This window comes from Periophthalmus magnuspinnatus, chromosome 15 (genome assembly GCF_009829125.3).
Source record: "Periophthalmus magnuspinnatus isolate fPerMag1 chromosome 15, fPerMag1.2.pri, whole genome shotgun sequence".
Taxonomy (NCBI): domain Eukaryota; kingdom Metazoa; phylum Chordata; class Actinopteri; order Gobiiformes; family Gobiidae; genus Periophthalmus; species Periophthalmus magnuspinnatus.
The window spans coordinates 2,144,757-2,171,860 of NC_047140.1; the positions used below are offsets into that span (position 1 = coordinate 2,144,757).

The 27,104-nt window shown below is 40.0% G+C and overlaps 1 protein-coding gene across 1 annotated transcript; it reads right to left on the minus strand.

The window, feature by feature from the left end:
- Nucleotide 1: 1 nt before the first annotated feature.
- Nucleotides 2-23,460, minus strand: LOC117382864 (ataxin-2 homolog; the record flags this gene model as incomplete). The annotated part of the gene is made up of 3 exons (XM_033980103.2): nucleotides 21,213-23,460; nucleotides 6,076-6,230; nucleotides 2-58 (listed from the first exon to the last, which is right to left on the minus strand). Coding segments are annotated over exons 1-3 (2,460 nt in total), but the record flags the coding sequence as incomplete, so codon positions are not given.
- Nucleotides 23,461-27,104: the final 3,644 nt, after the last annotated feature.

A 27,104-nucleotide genomic window follows, 5' to 3' on the forward strand; every position in this document is an offset into this window, starting at 1 on the left:
CCTCTCTGGTCAGTGTGATGGTGTGGTACATCATGGCTCCCACCGCTTCGTTGAGCACCTGCAGCAGAAATAACCATCATCACAACCTGTTATTTAAAAATACTACTGCAAAGTAGAATTGATTTGTCTCGCAAATAGTAAGTGGTTGTTGGTTGCTGGCCAATGCAGCTGTAAAAATGTTTTCTCGGTAGCATCCATTAGTATTACACATCAAGCACAGTAAGGATCAAGGGATTCCAGAAAGCTCCTGATTATGGCTTTGCAAACAATATCACCACAATGGTTTTTATGTAGTATAATGTAAAATTTTGTTTCTCAAACTGTGGTATACTGGCCCTCTACAGTTTGCCTTTAAATAAAATTACAAAAACTCAAACTTAATTATTGTTTTGTCCTCTTTTAGGCTAATTGTTATTTAGAACTACCTCAGGCCTTAATCTATTTTAAGATCATGTTTAGCCCTAATATAGAAGCTGATTTGGTCCTGTTTAACATTTGGTAGTACTCTGCAAGCCAAATAATATCTTAGGACTTGAGTACTTGGTGTGAAAAGTTTGAGAACACCTGACATAAAATAATGTATTGTATGACTCAGTCAATAATTAGTTGAGAATTTACAAATAAGTGAATTTGAATGAAGCTAAAATAAACATACTGCCTAGCTCTCTGCATGCTGGGGATAAAGGGCATTTACAAAATGGTTAAAAGCAAAAGCATCACATATTATATTAACATGATCCAATCCTACAAGACAGAGGTCAGACTTGGTACGCAAATAAGGGAACATGTTGCATACATTGACACTGAATTACATATCACTTGTAACAAACCTTAAAACAATAGCTATCCTCCAAATAGTCCAATATTTTTGGCCGTGACATGCGATTAGATGCTGAACCTCCCCACCTGAACGTAACACTTAAAACAAGTTGTTCTTTTGGTTCAGATAAAGAGACTTCCATGTATACTCTGAAACAGTATTTTCTATGAAGTTCAGTCTTGATAAATAGTTGCTTGTAGAGCCTGTTTAAAATACCAGTGTGACAGTTTTGTTCGAGGCTGCGGTGTTTATAGATGCTATTCTTCATCTAAATGCAAATGGCTGGTTTATGTGAGTGCTGTAAACTGAGGCTCGTCCCTGTGTGGTGATAATGAGGAGCTGAAGCTGCTTTGTGTCACAGAACAGAGAGCCAGGAGCAGCTGGGCACCAACAGGTTCAAACTCGCCGCCCGCTAACGAAATTAAGCTAACCGGGCTGGATTAGCATAGCCATCAATTTGTCCTGAGCGTTTTATAGGTACTAGGCTGACTCTGAGAGGGATGGTAAATTCAAGGTTAAAGCTCTGCTTGAGCATTCATCTATTACAGATCAGAAGCAGCCAGAAGACACAGTTACACAGTAAACACTTAAGTCGTCAACATGTAGAACAAGAAGAAATGCTTAACTGTTATTTACCTAATCTTCACACATTTAAGTAAAAAATGTTTATTAGAGTATCATGTTGCCTTGAATGTTTAACCATATTGCATTAAATGTATCTATCTGGCATCATTCACTTATATGTTGTAATCCATTCACTGAAAACATGACATGTATGTTTTCAATGAAACCATTTTGTAATAAATTCCCCAAGATCATTGTTCCACAACAAAAGAATATTTTTACAAATGCATTACCAAATTTAAAAAAGATTAACAAATAATGGCATGGCATCCCACTTCTACAAAGACAGAGCTTGGAGAGAGAAACATTACATTCATGTTATTATAATGCTGTACTTTCTTTGGCCTTGTTTGCATTTATTGCTGCCTATTGTTGTGCGTTATGCTCACTGACATCTATCCATCAGACCATTCATCCTGTGAGAACACACCTTTCAATGTGCCATAGTTTAGATAAGTGTGACAAAGCATTGCATTACTAGTTTCTGTTGATGCTCGATGCGCTTCAATTGTCAACTCTCTTAGTGTTATTTGAGGCACTAATTCAGCATTGCCAACAACTCTTGTAAAAGAGTGAAATTGAACTGTTCTTTTGCTGCGACTACAATGTAATAGCTCTTTTTTCAAAGACAGCACATTCCAGTGTTATCTTTGTGCTAAAATCCACACACTTGACTGAACAATGGTGCAATGATATAACTTGAAACTGACTAAACCTGACAATACCTTTCCTTTAGTCTTCCCAAGGACGAACGCGCCCTCTCTGGTCTGAATTGTGTAGTGCTTTTGCCAACAGGTATCTGTCAGCAAGAGCTACAGACACTGCACTGCTTTATTTAAAATTCTTTGTGCGGAAATGTGAGTTTGAACAGTGCTTTTCACTTCCAGGCTGAGTGCACCGCCGCATTCATCTGATGTTATGGGAAGCAGTCTAAAAGTAAGACACTTTTACAGCCGACAAGCAAGTATAATGTGTGGAATTTATTTACTGAGTGGTAAGATTATTTAAAGGTGTTCATTGAGAAATGACTTAACAGTCCTATATTTTGATATAGAAGGTGACTGTAATTTCATTGAAAACATCAGTCATCTAATGCTGAAAGTGCAGTGCTGCTGGCTAATGTAGATTTTTACACAGTTAAATCAAAGACATGATTTGCCCATGTTTTAATACATCATATCAATTAGTTCAATCAAGTTTAAGCTCTTTAAAGAGAGGGCATTACACTTCAGTGTGGTATTAATTGCCACATAGATCACCTTTTATCATTTTGAAAATGCTATATTAGCCAAAAATGACGTTTCAGTTTTGTTCATCAAATCACAAAACAATTCTGCTAATGAAAGCATTGCACATTACAACTCCAATTTCTTGCAATTGTACGTTGAAAAACATTGTTCTTAGACTGCTGGACTATTTGCTCACGCAGTTCACAAAGTGGTGAACCTCGTCTCATCCCTGCTTGTGTAAGACTGATGCTCCTTTTATACCCAATCATGACACTCACCTGTTTCCAATTAACCTGTTCACGTGTAGAATGTTCCAAACAGGTGTATTATACGGATTCCTCAACTTTCCCATTCTTTTGTTGCTCCTGTCCCAGCTTTATTGGAACTGGCATGAACCCAGGCATTAAATTGATAATGAGTGAATATTTGCATAAAAACAATAAAGTTTATCAGTTTGAACATTAAATATCATGTCTTTGTAGTTTATTCGGTTCAATATAGGTTGCAAAAGGATTTGCAAATCATTGTATTCTGTATTTTTTTTAAGTTTTATCATAGTATTCATTGAAATTGGTGTTGTACATCAGATTTGTGTAGCTGTAGTATATTGTTTTGTATCCTGCTCGTGTATATTAATGGAAAATTGCCATGTGGGAGCATGGGTGATGTCGGCTCGGGAGTCTTGGACAGGATTGTATTGCTGAACATAAGGAGGGTTTGAATAGTGCCCAGGTGAGATCGCTAGATTACTCAAACATGCATGGATGACATATAAACTCACTTCAAACATGTTTTTGATGAGGGAGCAACCTTATAACATGATAGAAATCTCCAAAAAAGTCTTGTTTTTAATGAAAGTAAATATCTGGTTAATGACAAACCTTAGCATTACCAACAATGTTGTCTTTGTGATATGGATATTATGTCAGAATACACTGTAATAACAATCATTCTGTGGTATATTGTGAAAGCCTAATGTACATGATGTATCATGTGGTACAGCTGAATATGTATGACTAATGTGTTTACTTCACTTTATACCCTTTTACATTTGCTAAAGTAGGTTGTGGGCATATTTTGAAACTGACATGTTAATTGCAATCTTTATGAATAAGTGTCCTAAAAAGACTTGCTTCTAATCCTCTTTTAATTGACTTAATATTAAAGTTTGTTATGGCAGATCCGACTGAGCAGTTAACATGACGTCATTCTCTGAGTGCTGGTTACTGTTTCGCCCAGCGCAGGTGTTCATGTACATTTTCCAACTCTTGATTTTTTTCCCCCAATCTTTCCGACGCCACATGAATGCAACATGAGTGCCCCATCTGTACCCTCTGCAGTGTAGTTATGGCTTTGGGAACGCTGCCAACTCCTACACTCCCCAAATGGGTCCACCCACCGTGGGAGAAATAGCACGCATAGAATTTGAAGAAAAAGTTGAAAGATGAATGGATGAAAATGTTAAAGTTTGAACTAGGACTGCGTGATTATGTAGAAAAGTCTATTTGAGGTTTCAATTCGAGCTGCAATTTATGTTTTCAGAGCAAAATTCTGTTCATGGTATACATTTTAAACTTTAGATTTAATATTAGAGAACACATTGAAACATTGAACTGATAAAGTCATACAAGTCTCCTATGCTTTTCATACACATGTGTTTGAAGAGGTCGAAGCTACAGGCTCAACATGTTATTTCCAGAAAATAAATAACTTTCAAATTATGATTTAAATTTCCTTTTCAATCTTTTTTCGAATCAGAATTCTGTTCACTGTATGCCATTAAACACATCCAGGATCATTTACAATTCAAAGCAAATTATATTATGAACATTTAACATTTCTGCAGACGTCTAAAATGCAGGGTCAACTAGTTTTATTTCCACAACAGACAATTCAAATTGTCGATTTCCTTTTCAATCTGTTTTCAAAATCAATTCCGTGCACACTTCGAACATATCCAGAGGCACTAACATGAGGATCCTACGTATTTCACAACATGTTTGTAGAGGTCTAAACTACCGGCTCAACAAGTTTTACTCCCACAAAAGAGAATTCAAACAGTGATTTCCATTTCATTGCGATGTACTGTGCAGCCCTAGTTGAAGCATCATTTTTATTATGATCAATTTTCCTCTTTAGAGTTCTTATCAGTTCCTTGGACACATTTTCACAGCCTCTTGCTCACAATGTAGAATTAGCCCAGTGTACAGACAGTAAAATGTTTCACCCACTCCAGCTCCGAACAATTAGACTTGCATTTCTATTAGCCGCCTCCTCCTGATTTAACGAGGCGCCCAGCGGGATTAGAGCACTGATGACACTATTACACTTCAACTGGGAGAGGGAACAAGCCACTGCGTAAATATCATTGAAACTGTACAACTATTTAGAAATGTATACTGGAAATAGTACATCTTCAAAAAAAAAAAAAAAAACACATGTTCAATTTGCTAATATAGTAGTTATAGAATACAAGCCAATAAAACCAAGTAGTCTTCAAATATCCAATGATGAAATGAGCGAGAAGCATCAAAGTTGATTACTGGAAAAATATTAGTGTTAAGAAGTTCACAGCAGTAGTTAGCAGATCTTGGCTTGGGATTGCTTGTGTAATTAGTTCAACATGTACAAAAAATAGCTTGTAGAAACAGCTTTGATTCATAAGAGATGGACTGTAAGAGTAAACGCAACCTCTATAGATTTTACTTTTTGAAATGGTATTGAAGATGTGAAAGTATTACAATGGATAGATTATAATTAAGCTAAACAAACTGTCAAGAGAGCTCAGAAATTGAAACTTAATTGAATACACGTGTTTGTTTTCTATTATTTCAATGCAGATATTATGACAATCAACCTGAAAGTGTGCCAAATACTGCACAAAATGTGGATGGACTGCAAAATCAACTGCTAATACCCCCATTTGAAAAGATCACATTGCATGTTTGTTCTATGTATATTTAGCAATCCGCTCTACTTGGAGCCTCTTTTAAGCCTCTAGTCTGCTCTAGTCCAATGTTTCATATCTCCAAAACAATTGTGATTATAGCATTTTCTTTCTTCTACATGGGAATCTGATATTCAAACTTGCTGCATCTTTTTGCTCTTTCATTGTCCATTACATGGTTTGGTGGTTCAATAGATAGATCATTTCAACTATCCAATTTAATATATTGGTGTTACTCTAAAGACCTTCAGTAAATTTATTACAAGCATAACAATGCTGACTGGGCTTGCCTGTCCTGTTCATGAGTAGGCATTTGTCTTTAGAAGGAAAGAAACATTCTCCAACATCTCGAACAAATACATAGTCTTGCCCTCACAGGCATAAGAGTGAGAGACACATTTTTCTACCATCACAAAAAATACTAGAGTAGAAATGTCGAGGTGAACTGCACAAACCTTTTCATGAATCTCTTGTGTGGACTGAGCATCGCAGAAAGCCACTGTGGCCAGGTCCTTGAGGATGGGCATCTCCACGGTGCAGTCGCGCCCGTCCAGCAGCGCCACTAGGGGGCGTGGGTGCATGGGCCCATTCATTATCTGGGGCCGAATACCTGGAGAGAGGAAGAAGGGGGTGTTACTATTCATGTGTGAAGTGCAGCTGAAACAGAGAAAATAAATGTTTTAAATAAAATTGATACTCAGATACTAATCAGTACTAAAACTACTGAAACTATAGGAAGACATAAATGGGTCAAAGTTCAGTCTTTTCTGAATAGTTTTATAGTGGTCTTGATTTCATCAGAACAAGTGTAAAACCACAGGATAATGTCAGAGAAAGTACTAATATTTTGTATAAACATAATTGCATTATGTAAAAAAAAAAAGAATGTTTGCAATTATCAGGTATTGAAATCAGTATTGAGTCTTTTCTTATTTTCCTCCTACAGCAATGCATTTTCAGCTCAGGATCTTAAAAATTCGACATATTCTCAAAAACCAAAACTGATTTTTGATACTGCGACATTGCGACATCGCCTTTATGGTTATTCGCCCTTTATTTATGTGTATGTGGCAGAGGCAGTCAAGTGAGCCGCAGAAGAGGCAGTAAAATGTGAGAAATGCCTCTCGCAGCAGGAAATGTACACAGGACCAGGCCGGTGTGTCGGACTTGATTAGGCCAATATAAAACACACATACACACTCACACACCCCCAAACAGCAACTAAGCACAATCAATAGTCTTAAAATGGACTTTCTACTTGCGCCCACTATCATCATCTCCCTTACCTGGCAGCGCTGGTCGATATCACACAACACTTAGACACAGCGCTCCCGATATGACTAACCCCCCTGTTTCGCTGTTATCCACACTGTTACCAGGCAACAGGTCCTTTCACCCCATGAGGTCATCCCCTCCATTATCCTATCACGGTACAGAGACGCTGGCAGGACTTGGATGCGAGTGATGGGTGCGGGTGTGTGTGTGTGAGTGCGCACTTCTACTGTGTACACTCCAGATCTTGTCGGCACTAGACACAAATCTCCAGTTCTTTTGATTCGGCAAAAAGAAAGTCGAGGCATTTTGGCTCAGGGTAATTGCCAGATTTGTTCTCTGCTTTTAGGCAAGTCTTATCTTCTAAAAGTGCAACAGTTTTCCACAAGTAAAACACTAATTAATCTGGAGTGTCTTCTCGACTTTCTACACTAGAGCTGAATACTACTGGAAAAATACATCTAATTGCGAGTTTTCTGACCAGATTTGCAATGTTTGTCGAAAAATCAAGATTCAATTCACAGTGCACAGGAGCAGTAACAATTGAGAGATGACTTGAAATATGAACTGTTAAAATCACATTGCTTTTCTAAACTAGAAGATTAGCAGGTTTTGTAATAATAATCTGTAATATTTTGCTGTTGCTACTAAGATAATTGCAGTCTTTGCGATTAGGTAATTACAACCATGCAAATTATGATTTTGATTCAATTGCAACCCCACTCTACACCAGGCACTAGATAAATATGTGTACAGTGCGGAGCAAATCTTACTAAAATAAAGGGGAAAAGCAAATGGAATAAGAGGGCGGGGGGTCCACACACCAGCCGGCTCTGACTCCCTGCTGCCTGTTGTCATGGTGATTAGAGGATTTGGGCAGGATTATGAAATATTTTATTTAGTGGCATCTGCGCTGCTGGAGAGGATGTCCAAGCCTTGCACTATGTCTGTCTCCTTCATGCACCGGGAGGAAGCTTACGCGCCTCTAACATGCCCGCGCTAAAACATGCAATAATGCTCGCCATAACACCGGCCAATTTCACAATGTAGGGAACAATTTGACACCGACATCTAAACCAAAGTGATATTTATTTAGTGGCAGAATGTAAGGAGGTGTGTTCCATAAAATTGCTTTATTCAGTCAATATAAAGACAGCCCTGGGTAATATCAAGCATGTCCAGCATGCAGCCCCACGGCCAATTGTTACCAAGGTCACATTTTATAAGGTCATCAGCTCCACAACACTCAAAATCCAATAACCACTACGCCTCTCTGTTTTGACCATTTTGAACTCAAGAGGATGTACATTTGTTCCAAGAACGGTTGAACTGCTTTTATCCTTTAAGTACAATTAGCCTTCAAGTGTTTTTGCATATTCAAATAAAACATAAAAACACTGATGTTCAAGCTGAATGAATACACGAAACTGAAGTACAGTTCATTCAAAGTGCATTAATAAGGACATGTTACAAGTGAGTATATTTTAATGAGTGGAGTAAAACTGAACAATAATATAGTGAAAAAGTAGAGCACCTTGGGCTTTCGGTGCTGTATAATTACTTCCATGTATTAACAATCTTTAAATTTTTAAATCTACCAGTTAGTGAAATGTTAAATAAGCTCTATAAAATCTATGGGTAACTGTTTTCCCAGAATCTGGAACATCTTGAAGATGTGAGACAGGCCTCTACTTTGATAGTGTTTAAATCCATAAATCCAGGCTCTAAACGGTTCTGTTTAGCTGTGCATGTGACTGAAAAGGTTTTATTCTGCACTCTTCTTTTAATATTCATTTTATGATGTTTATTTGAGAGTATTTATTGGATTTGATTTGCTTGTACTGTCATGTTTATCTTATTGACATGTCTTATTCTGTAAAGCACTTTGAATTACTTTGTGTTCAAATTGTGCTATACAAATTGACTTGCCCTGCCTTTATTTTTTTATGTATTATAAAGAAGACTAAGGACAAGTATGTAAATTTAACAGCATAATAAACTTGATAATCTGTTTCTCAATCCAAGCATGAAAAATTGCAATATGTCATCACAAAACAATACCTATCTTATAATGATAAATAATGTTGTTCTTATTTTGTTATATGGAAGGAAAAAAAAAAGTTCCTATTCACACAAGAGCTAAAGAAATGACTATAAGAAAATTAAATCTTGTACTGGACATAAATCTAAATTGATTTGTGTCCCTTTAAAGCTACAGTACAAGCTCTGACAGCCTACATTAGATACTGTACCATAAAGCAAAATGATTAGCATTCAGGATCAACACTGTAAGAATTCAAGTGGACGATACTTATTTAGTTTAAACTTCTATTTAAAAATTTACTCATGACATTCATAAACCCAGATTTCTTTTTATAGCCACCCTTCCCTTGCTTACCTGCTCATTTCACATCATTGTATTTATGTTTTGCTTACTCCACTCATAACTTTTTTGTCGATTTTATGAGCTTTATTATCGCTTTGAGATTGACTTTATAACCGCAGCTTGTAAAAAGTGAATAAAGAGATTAGTCTTTTATCATTTGATTATATTACACACATTAACATTGTTATTATTGTGCTGCTGCAGTTCATAAACTTTTAACGGCATATGCCACAAGGAGGACAACAACGGCAATAGTGCAGGGGAAGAAAAGACTCAGAGAAGAAGAAAAAAGGTTGAAAGGGAATAATGTCAGTGTGACCTTCATGTTTGCGTCTGCGTTGTGAGAGTGAAAGTGCGCTCTATTCTCAGCACAGAGTCGTGTGTTTGTGCCGCCAACACACCTGTGGCTCTGAAAACGCTCCCCAGTCACACTCCCGCTGGGTTCATTATCGCCATTTAGACCCGCTGTCAAAGAATATACTTCGGTTTACAGCGAGAAAATGAGGCCGACCCGCAGAGATGAAGATTAAAAAAAGGGAGTGCGAATGGATGTATAGACACTTTAAAGCAATGGGCGGGTAAGAAAGCAGCATCACGACATAGAACTGGGTCAGAAATACTGTTGATTAATTATTTCCAAGGGGCTAATGGCCTTCCTAGAGACTAATAAGGCAGAACGTGGCACAGCACTAAACACATGATGAAGCTGCATCTAATTAGCTGCAAACAAGACTCTTAATAAGGCCCATAATGACTGTCATACCTGAAAGCTCACTTGGAAAAACTTGGCATTTTCAGGTTTATAATTATGATCAATATCCATGTTAAACACATACATCATGAGGGGGTTCTTTAAACAGCCATTTTCATATCAACAATCAAAGCTACATCATCAACTATGGGACATTTCCCCCATAAAATTATGAAAATAATGAATCATGTAATGTAATTTAGGGCTAGGGAGGAGTGTTTCTTCAATCATAACTGCTGATGAAAGCAATTTTGAGGCACTTCATATAGGCAATGTGTAAATTTACAAAAGTGTTAAGTGCTACTTATCACTGATCACAATTTAATCCATTTATTCATTTAACTTGTAAATGCATTAGCTGCTCAATGTGAATTTGATAAATGGTTCAATCAGCAATAAGTTCAGATGACTTGATGTAAAGGCTCATTTTTTTTTATTTTTTTTTATTACAAACTAATTGAAAAAGCTTAGTTATTAGTATATGCAATTTTATCATTCACAACCAGCTAAAATATGTTTCAGTACAACAAGCTGCTCCAAAAAATAAATCAAACAGGTCTGACGGTGAATATTCACACATAAAGTAGAGAGGTGAAATTCAAAATACCTCAATTCTTCCATTACTAAACTGGAGCCATCGCATCCACTGAGTCCGTCTTAGGTAACTGCTCCCTCCCTGAGCAGTTCACACAGCAGCTGGCCTCCTCAGAGCTACATGGAAAAACTGATATGAGCGTTCCAAAAAAGGGCTCTGTTCATGTCGTTTTTTTCTTTCGCTGACTGCTGTTTGTCCTGCAGTAATATCAGCCTTCCCGCTGGGTTTGCATTAGCCTGAGGAAAACAGTGTGCTGCAGCTCCACCCATACACAGTCCCATCTGACAGCAGACAAAAGCCTATATTTTCTCTGTTTGGAGGAAAAAGAAAGCCCCATGGAGTTGGTTTAAGTGTTGTTACATAAACTTTGCGAGCAGTAAAAACAAGATGGTTTACATTAAGCACAATGATAGCTTGGCAGACAAGCGTTAGGGATAGAAATGCTAATTGCCTGTGCCAATTTCCTGTTATTGTACTCACAGAATTTATCGCAGAACAACAGCCTGCATTGTCTGAGCGCCAGTAAGTAATAAAGAATCTCCAGAAAGTGCTTGAATGGCTAAACGTAAACCTTGTTTGGCTTGACAGCTCCGGGACAGCTGATAGTCTTATCCAGCACAAGTCACATGATCTCACATCCCTGGAGGGGGGGAGCTTGAATGGGCTTCAGGTTCATATACCCAAAGATAATCACTATCTGGACTGCTCTCATGGAAGTAGAAAAAACTTTTGGCGTAGCTGGCAGGATTGTTCTCCACCACAAATGGATTACAGATGTTCCAGACTAAAAAGCTCTCTTGGATTGTGACAACTGAAACAGAAGTGATCTCTTTAAAAGGAGGGCTCATAGAAATACGCCGCTCCTTCGTGAATACTCCTTGGTGTTTAATTCTCCAGTTTGGAAAGGGCTGATCTGGAAAAGCAGCTCAGGAGGCTGTAGCCGCTGCCAGACGCTGTGAGTCAGTCTTCAGAGGGAGAGGGGATCGTTTCCTAAATGGAGCACCAACAATCAATGAAAGAAAAATAAACCGCTCTCTCCAATGGCAGATTCTCCCCTTGGGTCTGGGAAGCAATCTTTAAACTGGTATTTCATAACCTCTCACCCCATCAGTTATCTTTACTTCTCTGTAAAAAGCTATTTTCTGGCAGATAGTTTGCAGTGGTTTATGTGGTTTCAGGCTTTTCCAAATTGCCCAGCCTGGGTTTATGAATACAATTTCAATGGGAAGTCAATGCGTTCCCTATAGGATTTAGGCTTGTTTTTGGAGCCAGTGCGGACAAGCTCTTGAAAGCTAAATAGTCCACTCAGGGATGGCAAACTTGTACAAACTTACCTACACAATTACGTTCTATCAATAATGACACTCCATTGGCTTTGATACAGTCTGATGTCCCACCTCAGTGCAGAGCAAAACACATTTGGGACTTGCTTTATGTGCGCTCTGTTTATCCTCTCGTTTTTATAAAATGTGTTGAAATACCGACAACCTGCATCTCTCAAAATGGTGTCACGCTCTACACTCCCTCGGTGTTCCCTCTATCAACAAAACAAAAGGAAGTGAGCAGGACTTTTCCATGGCACGATGATAGCAAGGCCTCCGCGGTGGTCGCTGAGTTCACAAGAGAGATTTGAGAGGAACTCCACTCTGCTTCTCTCCAAGTTGAAGTGGCGCCAAGATGGGCTCAACGGGCTTAGGACCAGGTTGTGGTTACCTAGCAACACTCTAGCTGGGGGCCGCAGAGGCAGGACGGTCCAAAAAGGAGAAAAATGAAGGAAGGGAGGAGGGTGGTGAGGTTTCATTTGTGATACCCAGTCTACTCTCCTAGGGCAACCTGTGAAAACACCCAACCTGGCAACCTAAATGAGATATGAAAGGGTTTGAGAACAATGTGGCATTCATGTGGCACTTGGACAGGCCCAGGTTGGGAGATGGGGGGTAGGAAGTAGACGGAAGAACTAGCTTTGTTGTGCTAAGTGTTCAATAAAGCCAAACAATAGGATACATCAATCAAACCCAGGATGAGAAAAAAACTACCTCTGTAAATTAAATGATATATTGCTTTTTATTTCTTATTTGCCTAATGTATAAAGTCTTAAACGGCAAGTTCAAAAAAAAAAAAAAAAAAATCACATCAAAATTTACACAGCCAACAGCAATAATCATTTTGAGTCTTATTAAAAAACATCATTGCCCCAGTCTTGACATACAAAACAATACAAGTTGTATCAAATCTGATCCAAGTTAAGAATTTTTTTCATTCCCATAACCATGTAAGCACTTTAGCCTTTTCAAAGCCACATGAATACGGCAAACTTGTCAAATTTACCCAAACTGAATCACTTTGGCTTTCTGGAAAATTTTCAAAGGAGTCTTGACGCCTGACCTCAGCCCTCTTCCTGTTTTTGCTCAACAGCCCATTCACCTGTTTGCAATTGCCATTAATCGGATACACTTCTAGTAAATTGTATCCATGTTAGCAGGCATTCTGAGCACTGATTTTGGGGAGTGACTGCTTTCAGGAGTATGTTTACGACCCGCTGGCATGTGCACAAAAAGAAGGGAGGTTTTTAATCTTTCTCCTCTGGCATACTGTCCTCCTCCCGGCCCCCAGAAGGCCCTATCAGCATCCAGCTAACAGCACTGCCACCCTGGTCCATCTCTTGTTCCACTATGTGGACACACAAAGACCTTGATTGTACTAGTGTTGTCTCCCTCCCCCAAACTTATCACCACCTAAAAGCCCGTCCAAGACTGTGACGCCGGGGTGAGAGTAGGCTTCAACTATCAGACAAGTGCAACAGGGAAGAAAAAAAAATAAAGCCACACGCTGACACAAAAGCACGGATGATGTCACCAGTAAAAAGCAAGAGACAAGCAGATGAGCATTCAGGGTTCAGATGACAGATTTGTCTATTTGGTTTCCAAAGCTGAAAGACAAAAGCAACTGTCAGATCATGATGTACTTGAGCTTTGGTGCGAGAGGAGATTACAAAGCAAGCACGAAGCAAGTTAGACAGCACTTCAAAAAGGATATATGCCAGATTGTAAAAGATGCTCAAAATGACAGGCAGGAGTATATAAGATACAGTGTCACAAAGCAGAGTGAAAATTAGCTGTAAGAAGTCTTGTTTGTGTAGAATATAAACACACTAATATTCTTGCAATTATGCAAATTAACAGCAATCTAATCTAGAGGAAAATGCTCAAGATTATAAATAAAGAGGACACTAGTGCTATATGAATATCACAGATTCCATCCTTAATCCCTGCTTCCCTATGAAATAAATATTGTTTTTAGACTCAAATGTCTATTTTAGTCTATCCTTACTTCACTCCTATAATTCAAACAATCAGTGGATTAAAAGATAACCTTACAAATCAATTATGCTGATAATTAGAGCCAAACTTCACCTTCCCCATTCACCTGTGTGACCTAGTGCCCTGTGAACCCTCCTAATCCGTTGCTGCACATTTTCACAACTCGAGTCAGACCCCGGCAGCACATGGGTCCTTGCCTTTACAGACATGCTGTTTTCATGACACACTCCATCGCAAAAACATAAGAGGCTCATTAGCCTTAAACCCCCCGGTCCCGACTCCTCCCCCGCCTCCCAGCATCCTTCGCAAACACCCCAGCCTTTTTATTATTAGCTTTCATGTCCACTCACACACATGCAAACACGAAACATGCCCCTTGCCTGGGAAATGTTGCCTCCACATCCTTGCGAATCAGGACAGACACATGGCAGGGGGGTAAATTCTCAAAACAGTTTGCCTTGGGGTTATCCACCACCCCCCTGCTTCCTATTATCCGGTTTTCTGTTGCCCTTTTTTCCCCAAAATCTTCGTCACCTCACTCCCAAGGGCTCCATTTCTTTCAAGGGAAAACGGAAGGTGGCACAAGGGGGCAAGGAGGATGGTCCACGACGGCCAGTAGCGACTAGCAAATCCCTCCAACTCTTAATAAAAGAAGGCAAGGAAAAAAAGCTCTTCTATTCGTCTCCTGCCAGGAATCGCCACTTGTGCGCGCTCTCTCCGTCCTCTTCCAGCGCTTTTGGCCACATCACTTTTTCCTCCCCGTCTCCAACGTCCGCTCCCGTTAACACGGTATAGCTCTTCACGGCAGGTTTTCGGGGGCTATTCATCCAGACGTCAGGCTCACTTGGTCAGCCTTTTGTTGAAAGAAAGAGAGAAAGAAAGGAGAAGGGGTGGGGGATAGACAGCAAACAAATGGGTGCCACAGCTTCGCCGAGGGAGGAGGGACGGTGAATACTAGAAGAAAAAAAAAAAGCGTGGTGACGGCGAGAGGTGCAGCGCTTCTGGCACACGTTCGACTCTACAATTCTCTCTCAAGCCTTCCTCCTCACTCAACATATTTTCCCTCCCCGTTCCCCTCCCACCCTTTTGGTTATATTATTCTCAATCTGGCTTTCATGGTCCTTTTAAAAGTGCCAGCCCCCTTCCCCAAACGCTCAGCCTTTTCTTCCTTCAAGATCTCCCTCTGTGATTTTTATTTGGTCTCGTACACTCCCTGGCATGAGTTTCATATTGAATATGTGTTACTGTTCAACTAGTCATTTGGACAACATGAGGAGTAGAAGAGCAAAGAACACACACCTGCACATGGGTGAATAAAGAAAAATGGTTCCCTGTCAAAGTGTCACGTTGTAGTAAAGGAAATCCTTCCAGGAGACTAACTGATCCCCAGATTCAAGCGGCACTGACAGATTAGCATGTTTACTACAAGAGTGATTCGAGATACTAGCTTTGTACTTAACCTTAGGCAGCGACAGATGTCTTAAAGGGATTTAAGGTTAAGTAGACTATGTTCACCACAACACAAGCACAATTGAAAGAAATTTGTCAGAACACATACGAATTTTGGGAAAAATTGATGAATATTTTTAAGGAAAAGAACAATAAAACCTTTAAATTCCACATATAAATCGGGAGTCAGGACAGAAGAAACCCCCAGTTAGGGCTTTGATTGCACTGATAAAGAAGTTCTCAACTAGGATTGTCAAAAGTATCAATACCCATGTAGTACTTGATACAAAACTAGATACTCATTTGACCAAGTGCAGATACTGAAAGAAACCACCTAAAAAGGACACAATTGGAATTTTCCTGAATAAATATATATATATATATATATATATATATATATATATATATATACTATACTACTATATATACTTTAAAATCCTTAGAATCAACACCAGCAAATATATTTACCTTAATGGCAGCAAATACACTAATCCTAGTTATACTCTGAGTGAAAACTGACCACTAAACAATATTTAAAACAGAGATAAGAGATAAAAGAGGCTTCTAAGTGATAATGCAATGGCTGTCGCTTAAACTAACGTCAATGATGAATAAATTGTGCAGCACTACAAACCAGAATCTCTGGGCTTACATTAAACATGTCCACACATTTAACATTCACAGACATTGTGTGAATGCAAATTATAATTGTTAGCACTGCATATCATCTGCATATCAAAAAATCTATTGAGGCTTTCAGCGCTGAGTACACAAATGCTTTACCTTCTTATGGGAACTTGTATTGCTATATGTTCAATAATGCTCTTGTCACGAGTGTCAGCTTGTTACATTTCAATTAAGTTACTGAATAATCACTACCACAGAGTAAAATGTACAGCAGTGTAGCATTTGTTGAACTGGATGAAGTGGATTGAATGTATTTACCGTCCACTCAATAGGCAGTTTAAAAGGCTCCATTCAAGAGGTTTGATTACAACGTGTAACCAGAGCCCACAGTCCGAAGCCTGGAGGAAAAAAAGGCCCATTCACGAAAAGAGAGTACTTGGAGGTGAGGAGATCGAGGAGGGGGGGTCTACTGTATCATTTGACCTCTAAAAAACCACCAACGCATCTGCCGCCTGTGATCTGCAAGGTGGGATGTTGCCAAATGATTCACGCAATTCGGGGGAAAATGGTGAGGAGAATGAAAATGAGAAAGCACAGCTGCAGGTGGACAACAGATGTGTGGAGGGGCTGAGCATAAATACTTATTAGTCCATTCAAGCCGAGTGTGCACGCATCCAAAATAAGCCATTTTCACCCTGGATTGTTCAGAGCCAACTGGTATCATTTAGAATAATATAAAAACAATATGGAGGACATGGATAAATAGAAGAACAAGTTTAAGGTTAAAAGGAAGTTTATTTAACCAAATTAACAACTACAGCAAAACATAGAATTGATCAAAGAGATGGAAATTTTTTGCAACTTGCAACAAATGATTATTTAAATATTTGGCTTCATTCATATTTTAGTCATGTGTTTTACATAACCTGAAGCTGGGATTTTTAATAAGCTTAGCAATTAAAACTGCAAGGCATTCTGGGTGAAAATAAAATGCAAAGCGCTACTGTAAAAGTTAAGAGCTGCTCTGCAAAGATGTAAGATGGAAATATTTTCAGCAGAAGCCAATGTAAAGCAGTACACTATTTTTGTATTCACTTTGTGTCATGCTTTAGATTTTTATGTTCATGCTTGTCAACTGCAGGAATAGCCTTTAACACAAAGACACAGATTGTGCTTGTTCACACTGTGAACTTTTAACCTCTCTTACAATAGACTTCAAGAAACAGTGGTTTAAAGCAGAACTGGTGGTGTTCTTGTTATGTTTACATGATTTTCTACATTCTATACAAATTGCACAAGACATGGTTCAAGAATCGAGGCAAAACATGTACTGAACATATATTATTGACTGTACAAACTAAATAATATATAGTTTAGTACTAATTCATTTACAAACTATTTTCTTATTTTTCCATTTTTCTGTTCACTATTAGACTCAATTGTATTTTAACTTTAAGTGACATGGTTGGTGCACTCAACCATTTTTCCAATTCATTTCATTTTTTTGTTCAGCGCAGCCTGTGTAAAATATTTCCATTTACTCACTTGTTAAAAACCACACAATCCTATTCCAATCCCATGTGATCTGAACACAGCTGTGAGCGCCTCTTGAGACATATATATTTTCCAAGTGCAAATGAGATTCATCCACACCTCCAAACTAACTCTGCTACCTTTTGTTCAAACACAGCCGTGCATGGTCACATGGCCAATGCAATGCAACTGTCTCTGCTCTGGCTTAAGACCCGTGAAGATTCAATTTTTTTTTTTGAAGATGAATAATTTAGGCCGAATCCGGGGCTGGTAGAAGCGGAGAGGGCAGATTTAATGAGAATATAGGAGTCAAGGAATTCACTTTTGCATTTTGATTTTTTTTTTTCCTTTAGATTTTTTTCTAAGCCACAAATGTTTAAGTACGTATGACCCTGTGCCTTTCTTTTCTTCCCATGTGCTCCCAGAAGCAACAGTTAATCACTCCATGTCTCGGTGAAAAGGACGCAGCACATTGGGCACAGAAAAGCGTTTTTTTTTCCTTCTGCCTCTACAGTCAGACTGGCTTTCAAGGACTGTTCGCTTTTGTTGATCTTCAGCAAATCGTCTCTATGCCTGGCAGGCTTTCCAAAAAAAAAAAAAAATAGCAGGATATGTCAGGTGTCAGGCCTCTTGAATGCAATATAATATCAGAGTGTTTTTGAGAGGATGAATGGCTTCTGTGAGCTGACATTTCCAACCTGCTGCAACGGTTTAACTTCTAATATAATGGTTCCATTTTAATTGTAAAATTCTATTGGTAAGATTCTTTGCATTGCCAAAATAAGCACATATTTGACAAAAGGGGACACTTTTCTAACAGGACTTTTCTTATATTTGTAGGTGCAATCTGGCATGTCATGAGTAAGGCCTGTAAATTATTGCTGTCAAGTACAATAAACTCCCAAAGCTTGATGATATGCATTTTCTCAAGATAAATATATCGATTCTTTAATCATAAATGACTTGTAGTACTTTATGCTGTCATACTGAAGGGTATGTAATAGCACAGGTACAATGACGGTATGCTTATTAAAGCTACAGTTAAACGTCAAGTATTACATTTTGTCCTTTAAAAAAAAACACTGAGTTGGGTTCCATAGTGTCTCAACAGTTATGTATGAGTCTTGATTTGTTGTCATCAATCACCCAATTTACAAACTCCTTCTTTGCTAACATTTTTGACTTATTGAGCTTTAACTTACCAGCTGTCTTTAGTTACCGTCAAACCCCTTTCTCAATTTTCTAAAAACCCACAACCACTGTCACAAAATAATTGGCTGAGCTGGATGTACCATTTATTTAGAAACATATTTCCTCCCGTTGCTTCTCTCCTCCTCACTTTCTTAAATCAGGCGGGTGTCATGGCAGAATAATTTCCTGCAAAGATTAATTTTCTTACCGGGAGAAGGGAGGCAAAGGGAGACAGCCAAAGAAACAAAGCCACAGTGGCATGGTTTAAGACAAAGAATATGAATAAAGGCGAGATAAAAGGGAATGAGAAATCATGATGTGAGTAGATCTGAACTGAGTAGAGTCCAAAAGGCAGTCAGATGTATCATATTTATTTGAGAGAGGCACTGTCTGATATTAAGAACAACATCTGGTGTGGAGAGAAACTCAGCTCTCTTCTTCAAATGACACGGCCACAGCCACCTGCCACAGGCAACACAAACAGCACATTTTAGTGCAAATAAATACCGGCTGCATATCTTTGATACAATGAAGTAAACAAAACTGAATACTAAAGGCAGAAAGGCAAGGTTTAAATGTTAAAAGCATCAATTAGAATAATACTATGCCAACAGTGCAAGTTCTCATTCCAATAAGTAAAGACCCCAAGGTTGTGACTTTGCTAAGCTGTCCACTTGCTTTGGAAAGTGAAAAAGTACTGGACAAACAAGTCACTCCAGCCAAGCCAGCAAATCAAAATGACCTTTAACTGTCTGCTTCAGGCCCAAATATGACCACCTAAAATCTTACAGCAGCACAGCTTTATCTCCACACCAACTCCATGCCTGACTGACAGCTGTCAAAGTGCCCTTTACCCTACCCCCGACTGACAACAAGCAATCACTGTCCCATAGTCAAGCGCTGCCTTTCCTCTTAATCCTCACTCAGTGCAACAACCGCCCAGCTCTGACCTGCACGCTGTTAATACATAATCTGCCATCTCGAGGACTAATACACCAGACCCTCCCCCACCATCATACCAGGGCCTGGCCAGGAAGAAGATGACGGCGTGTGTGTCACGCGAGTGGAGCTGACCTTGACTGGCAAGGGGTCCACTGCCAGAGTGGTGGGACAGGGGCCAAGTGACTGCAGGAAGTGAGCAGGAGGCTGTCGTGAAGTGTGGGGGATGGGAGAGTTCTGGTTAGTCATAAGACAGGGCTCTATTGCGAGTGCAAATAAGAAGAATGAATGTTTATACAAACATGAGGTGTTATGTACATTAGGGAAACTAATGAACGTGAACTGATAATGCTGAAAAATGCAATACTCTTATCAACTCTTATTACTTGGTGAGAATCAACACAAAAACATCATGTCAGGAAAATGGTTCACTTTTTAATCAAGTGCACAAGCTCTACTGTTATTTGCAATTTGTTGTGTTGTATGACAATAGACCAGCCCCTTAACCAGGAGCAAACTGCCAACAATAACCATCCAAAAGCATGTTGCCTAGCAACATACAATTTAGGAACATGCTTTCAGAGCAGCCTCGCTGCTGTGTCCATTAACAGATGAAATTACCAAAGCTACAAATGTCAGCCACATGCAAATGAAGTCTACCCTGCTGACAGTGTGTATTAACAATGTGCACCAAGTGTATGTGGCAGACTTGAAGAATGTCTTCTCAAGCATGTGTCCATCTGTGCACAGAGCAGCATGTTTTGACAACCAGGCAATAGGGCTCATTCATAGCTCTCCTGGGTTTGGAAATCAAAGGGATGAGAACAAAACTACCTCAGTAAAACGATTTGTTCCCAGTGTGACTATTACTTTTACTACAAGACTAGGTACAGCGCACAGTCAGCTGATAGACTGGTCTAACAGAATCAGTATTTGTAGATTAACGTAGCAGTGGAAATGGAGGATCTAAGGGATTAAAATCCTCTCTTCTCATTACTAGCTGCACAGAGAAAATGATACAATCACACATCAGCACGATAATTTGATTTGATCTACGCAGCAATAATACTTGTCTATACACTACAGCCAATATTGCCAAAAATCTACACAATTGTCTCAATTTTACCATCTTAATTCCTCAGTGTTATTTGTTCCATGGCTTTTTTTTAATACTCAGGACTCAGTACGTAAAAATACTGCAATACTAGACCTGTATATAAACTGTTCAGCATTTACAGCTGCAAGAGTGCTGTAAAGTCTACTTTCATCAAAATAAAATAATACATGTTTATTATGTCCTGAGCTTGGGCTGTTGTGGTAGAGCTGCTCTACAAAAGCTCTAAAAGGTGTATTCTTCAAATCTGGATTATAGAACTGTGCAATGAAAAATGATTAGCTCCAACAATATTGAGAACATAACTAATTGCCTAATTGCCTTTCATTGCAAGTCAACAGTAAGCATAAATGTAAGATGATGTGCATGACATGTCATGTGCAACACAATAAAATGAAAACAAAAGACTATTTACTTGTATCTGGAGATGCCATTGTGGAAACAATGACTGGCGGACCAGTTCGCCTGCTGAGCTTCTGGTTAGTAAGCACAGTACTTTGGCTTTGACCAGGGACTCCAACAGGGATAAGGGCATTGTCTGGAACAGGGCCTCCACCTTTACGCATCATCTGAGGACTTGGGTGAGGACTGTGCATGGGCGACATGGGCAGTAAGCTCCTGTCTCTCTTCATCAGCTCCATGGGCACAGTGTAATTAGTAGAGTAAGCTTTAGGTACTTGTTGTGGTGGCTGTTGTAAAGCTGGCATTGAAATGGGCATTTGTTGGGGCATGGTTGGCAGTTGATGCATAGATCCTGCAATGGCAGGCATAGACCCAGACATGTGCTGGGGCAAAATTTGCATACCTTGCATGGGCATTCCTGGGACAGTCACTCCTGAAGAGTATGCAGACATTGGTCTTGACTGAACAGGCATCATGGCTCCCACATATGGCCCTGGGGAGCGAGGGGGCGGTCCAGGAAAAGCTGATGCCTCTAATAGATGCTGAGAGGGGGCACTGCTGGGCCTCCGGCCCACTGTGTCTCCCATTCTTGGGGTGATTGTTTGCATGGGACCAGGAGTTTGTGGGGGCAAAAGTTGTGGATCTACAGTCAACGTTTGTGGAGGATGTGATGGGTGAGGATGCTGTTGCTGGCCATAGATGTCTGAGCGATGGCTAAAACTATTTGAACGCCCTCGCATTGGCGTCTGTGGCTGTGATAACACTGGTGGGATTTCAACAGGGCGCTTGTAATTTTGAACAACCCGAGATAATACACGCGCCTGGCCAAGGTTAGGTGCTACAGTCCGGACATCATTCTCCTCCATAACTACAAGCATGCTCGTAGAATCAAAGCCTTGCTGAATAAGAGAAGAGATGGTACTCTCGGACAGGCCCTCATTACGCAACAAAGCCAGAAACTCAGGATCAGCGGGCTTCTTGGGGTCTACTGGCAGGGGAGTCTGTGGGGCAGGAGGAAGTGGAACAGGGACAGGAGCAGGCAGTGGTGTGACAGGTGGAGGAGCTGCTACAGCCTGGACCGGGGCAGGAGCGGGGAGGACTGCTGTGGTCTGTACTGGGACAGGTGCAACAGGATGAGGATTCGCCAGAGGAAGATTAGGGTCAGGCATGGGCACTGTGACTGCAGTGGGGAGGGGCTGCTGCTGCAGATGTTGCTGCATTTGATCTTGCTGTTGAAGTTGTTGTTGCTGTAGCTGTTGGTGCTGTTGTATCTGCTGTTGCTGAAGCTGTTGTAACTGTTGTTGCTGTTGAATCTGCTGTTGTTGAATTTGTTGTTGTTGAATTTGTTGTTGCTGAATTTGTTGTTGCTGAATTTGTTGTTGCTGAATTTGTTGTTGATGTAATTGCTGTTGTTGTTGAACACTGTAAGTTGTAGCGGTGTCTTGCCTCAAAGCCATGCCCTGACTGGCGGGTTCAACCACCAGACAGGTGGCTGACTGCTGTTGTGGATCCAATGGCCGCCCATTCACATCAGTATAAACCTGTCCGGTCACGGGGGGAGGCTCACCTGCATAGCGCGGAGAGGCATGATCCAAAGGATAATGTGCAGGTGATGGAGCTCGTGACGGTATCCGTTGTTGTCCATCAGCCATGATTTTGGGAGTACCATGTTCCCTATAAGCTCTGTTCAACTCATGAGCAGTTGGTGGAGGGGGTGGAGGAGGGAGAGGTGATGAAGGGCCCTGAGGTCCTGCTCTGCCACCCGGTCCATGGTCCCAGGCAGCTCGAGCAGCAGGTGTCATGCCATAATGTGAGCCAGACCTACTGAGAGGATGAGGAGGTGGTGGATGGTGCTCCGCTCTGTAGAAAGCTTCAGGGGGGCGAGGTGTCATGGCTGGGTCATGGGAATAGTAATCCTGATGCGAAATAGATCCTCTATGAGCCATGGGCCCCCTTTCGTAGTGGTTGAGATCAGGTACAGAACCCTTTCTTACCCCTCGTGGGTCCGTGTACACTTGTCCGTACGATGAGTCTTGGTAAGAATATACTTCACGTTTTGAATCCAGGTCAGGAGGACGCACCCCTGGAGCAGGCTCGTACCACCCACCTCCCTCTCCGTAAGAAAGAGAACTCCGCCGGCCAGCTATTCTCGCCTGCTGCTCATATGCACTCTCAGTCCTGTCCCACTGACCCTCATTCCCCCCTAAAGTATCCCAACTGTGGGAGCGACCAAGAGGCAACTGCTTGTTAGCGACAAGCATTGGCAAAGAAGAAAAACCCAAAAGGCCAGAAGTTTAATATAGAGAACAAGGAGGGAAAAAAGCAAAAGTGTAGTAGTTCCTTATTTCAGTCCGCATTAAAAAAAAAAAAAAAAAAAAAAGCCAAAGAGAGACGCACACAAATGAATGAAATTGGTCTATTGTTACACCCGGTAAGGTTGTAATATTGTAAGACCACACTATCGAGTGACTCTTTCTCAGCAGGCAGTTGTTGAATAATTAATCTCTGGTCATGCTGGTTGCTGTTCAAGAGGAAAAAGGACACCCCTCACTAACACAGATCAGAGCAAAGGTAGTCCAGTTACTTCGTTTATCAGAGCACCAGGAAGACGCCTGAGATAACTACTAAATAACTACCCATAGAATAAAACAAGGAAGAGGGGGCAAGCAATGGGATTGGTTGGGTAAAGAATTGGGATGGGCCAGGGCTTGGACTAATCCAATAGGGTTTATCTTTCCCTTCTCTGGGACATTTTACTTCTCTGCCGATTGCTATGAAGGATTACATCTAAATAAAGCCTGTTTAATTCCACCTCCCACTGTGACGTCACATGAACCAGATTCAGGCAGATCTGGTGATGGTGGTGGTCACTATGATGATCATGACAAAGTCCAACCCCCACAACCCTTTCATCGCTTTGGAGCCTCTCTTACCTGGTGGCGTGTGTCGACAATGAGTTCAAGTCTTTGGTTTTCCGGATTCTAAGAGCTGGGAGGGGAGGCCGGGCAAAGCAGGCCGGTCGGCTCCATTGAATGCAAATGAAATACAGTTCTCACTCTAAGTCCCATGTGCTGTCAGTAAACATCAAATCCACTCTGATTGGACACTAATCCTCCGGGCCCCATGCTTGCAGCAGAGTAACTGCGTAACTGCTGGCCAACTTACTCTGAAATGTCCTTGATGGCTCTGAGGCTCAATGCCCTGCTCTCTTCAATCCAGGATCCCTGACTCTGTCCATTCACTTAAACATGCAGTTCCATATATTTAAATACAAGTAAAAAATATTATTTCTACAAAATAAATGTAATCATTAAAATTGTTGTCAGACAATTGCATTAAAATAGTATTGTAGAAAACCCTCTTTGTAACAGCTAAACTCTGTATCTCCCCCTCTTTCCCAAAGCATCCCGATCCCTTTATAGTCAAGTCCAGTAATCTGGATTGTAGAAGGGGAGGAGTTTCTTTACATCCAAAGCACCTACTACTATTCTGATTGACTGATTTAGCTAATAAATGCCGTGCCTACGGGGGACATAAATACAGTTTTCTGAACGTGATCACACTGTTAATGTCCTATCTCATACAATAGATCAAGTGCAAAGCAAGTCTTTTTATGTTATAAGGCATTACATAGGCTATTAGAGGGTGTACCTACAAACCTCACTCTTGTCTTTGTGGTCTGAACCTGATCTCTGCAGAGGAGAGGATCCCTCTTTACTAATGCATGAAAACAGATGTAAACTGCGGAAGTGCTCTTTTGTATTCAAATCTAATTGGGTTTTTGCAAACAGAACTATATACAGAAATGTACTGCAGCACTTTAAGGTATAACATACAAATGTGTATTGTGGAACTGTATGTAGTCAATATTTTTAATCACAGTTAAAGCAATTAGAGACAATGATCAAAACAGGAAATGATACTGACTGCAAGGTGACAGCAAAATCTGATGAAAGTGGTTCAAATCTGCAGATGACAGGCTTTTGGGAGGTTCAGAGGAACCCAAGTTGACTTCATATAAAAGAAAATTAAAATAGGATGGATGATGAGATGAAGGCACATGAAAAAAAAAAACTGATAAAGATGAATTATTTAATCAAGGCTGGGCTGAAAAAATCTTTGAAGTTGCCCCAATCTTATTAATAAGGTAAACTTGTGCCACTTTTAGTAATAATATTTGGCATTCATCCCAAACAGTAGTCATACATTTTGAAATAAGACCTATATTGTATTATTTTTCTTGCCATCATATGATTATCTCATACATATATCTGAAGCTAATTAGAATTACAAGTGCTTAAACATTCAAGCCAGTACATATTCATAAAGACTATTTCAAGGGCAACAGTCTATAGAGTAAATGTGATCCCTTGCCACTTGCCTAACCTCTTCCTGTCTTCCTCATTACTTCTAGTTCAATTCTCAAGAGGGAATGGCTCTCAGAAATCTCTTAAAGTCAACCTCAAATAGAAGGTGCGCACTCTTAACCAATGTCTAATGCGGTCTAGAAAGCAAATTTCAGTGCTATGTGAGCCTCCAACTACACAATGTTTGACTTTTAAGTAGTAATGTTCTTCAGTTTGTCATACTTGCCAGGCTATGCACACAGAGCCAGATTCACTCTTAACGTAGGGATTTAAGAATTAAGATGAGGATTTTTGAAAAAATATAATACTACTCAAGAAGACGTGTATAAAGACCAAACATTGAATATATGAATAAGTGGAGAATTGGCAAAGCACATATGATTTGGTCATATAGTGTATTTAAGTACATTATGCAAGTTAATAGAATTCTGAAAAAAAACCTCGGTTATAGAAATCATAGTATCTTGTATAATACTCTACATGGATTTTATGTTTGCTGCATAGAGCTATTTTTTGTGTGTTCTTTTTGCAAACTATGGCGATTTTGTTTCACTACTATTTTTATGCATTTGTGTTTATTATATGTCAAACTTGTCATTTTCAGTCAAATTAATATCGAAACCTGCAACCTTATATAACTTTGATTCACCACTAGTGAAGTTATATGTTCATATTAAACTTGATGGTACACAAATCTTTTATTAATTAGAGATGTAATGTCTATAGCAATGATCTTACAATTAAATTTAAAGCTACTCTAATGTGTGCATTTAGCTCTTTGGCACTGTACTTACAATGGGCCATTCTATGTACAAAAGAGTAATTTAACTGTATAATATGTGCGTGCCTGCTTTCTGGAGCTGTAGATTTCTCATGCACTGAGCCAATTTGAAATGTGTTGCCACTTACACGCAGCCATTCGACAGTACAGGGAAACACATACCCAAACACCCAGCGCTACACAATCCTGGTTCCTCACTCCGGCCCTTCTGACCCTGCTCCAGCTCTGCGCATTGACAGCGGCACTTCGTTAGTGTCCCTTTTCATCCACGCACGCAACCTCCTCCAAAGCTGTAGCCTTGGTCTGACGTGCATACATGAATAAAAATGACATGCAGCTAGTTCAATGGGAATAGAATAGTGCCGGAGAAATAAAAACAACTGTCTGTTTGGGCAGACGTGAATCGAAGCATGATTTGAATGTTAAATGCACATTGGCTTATGCGTGTGCGTGGGGCAAGAGGCTTCGACTGGAAATGGGATTACAATGGCCACGTCACTGCAGAGAATAATGCTGTCAGATAAATTGTAATGCACACTTAACTGATAAAACGCACAGAGTTGGCTTGTGGGCGTCTCCAGTGGGATTATTTTGCTCTAAAAGCATCTCTATAGCCACTGGATGGACTGCAAAATGGAAGGTGATGGCAAGGAAGTTTCTACTTATTTAAATAGTAGGAGACAGTCTGGGCATTATTCTATACAATGGTGTTATTTTGCTTTAATATGTATAATATTTTCACTAAACCTCTGTTTCT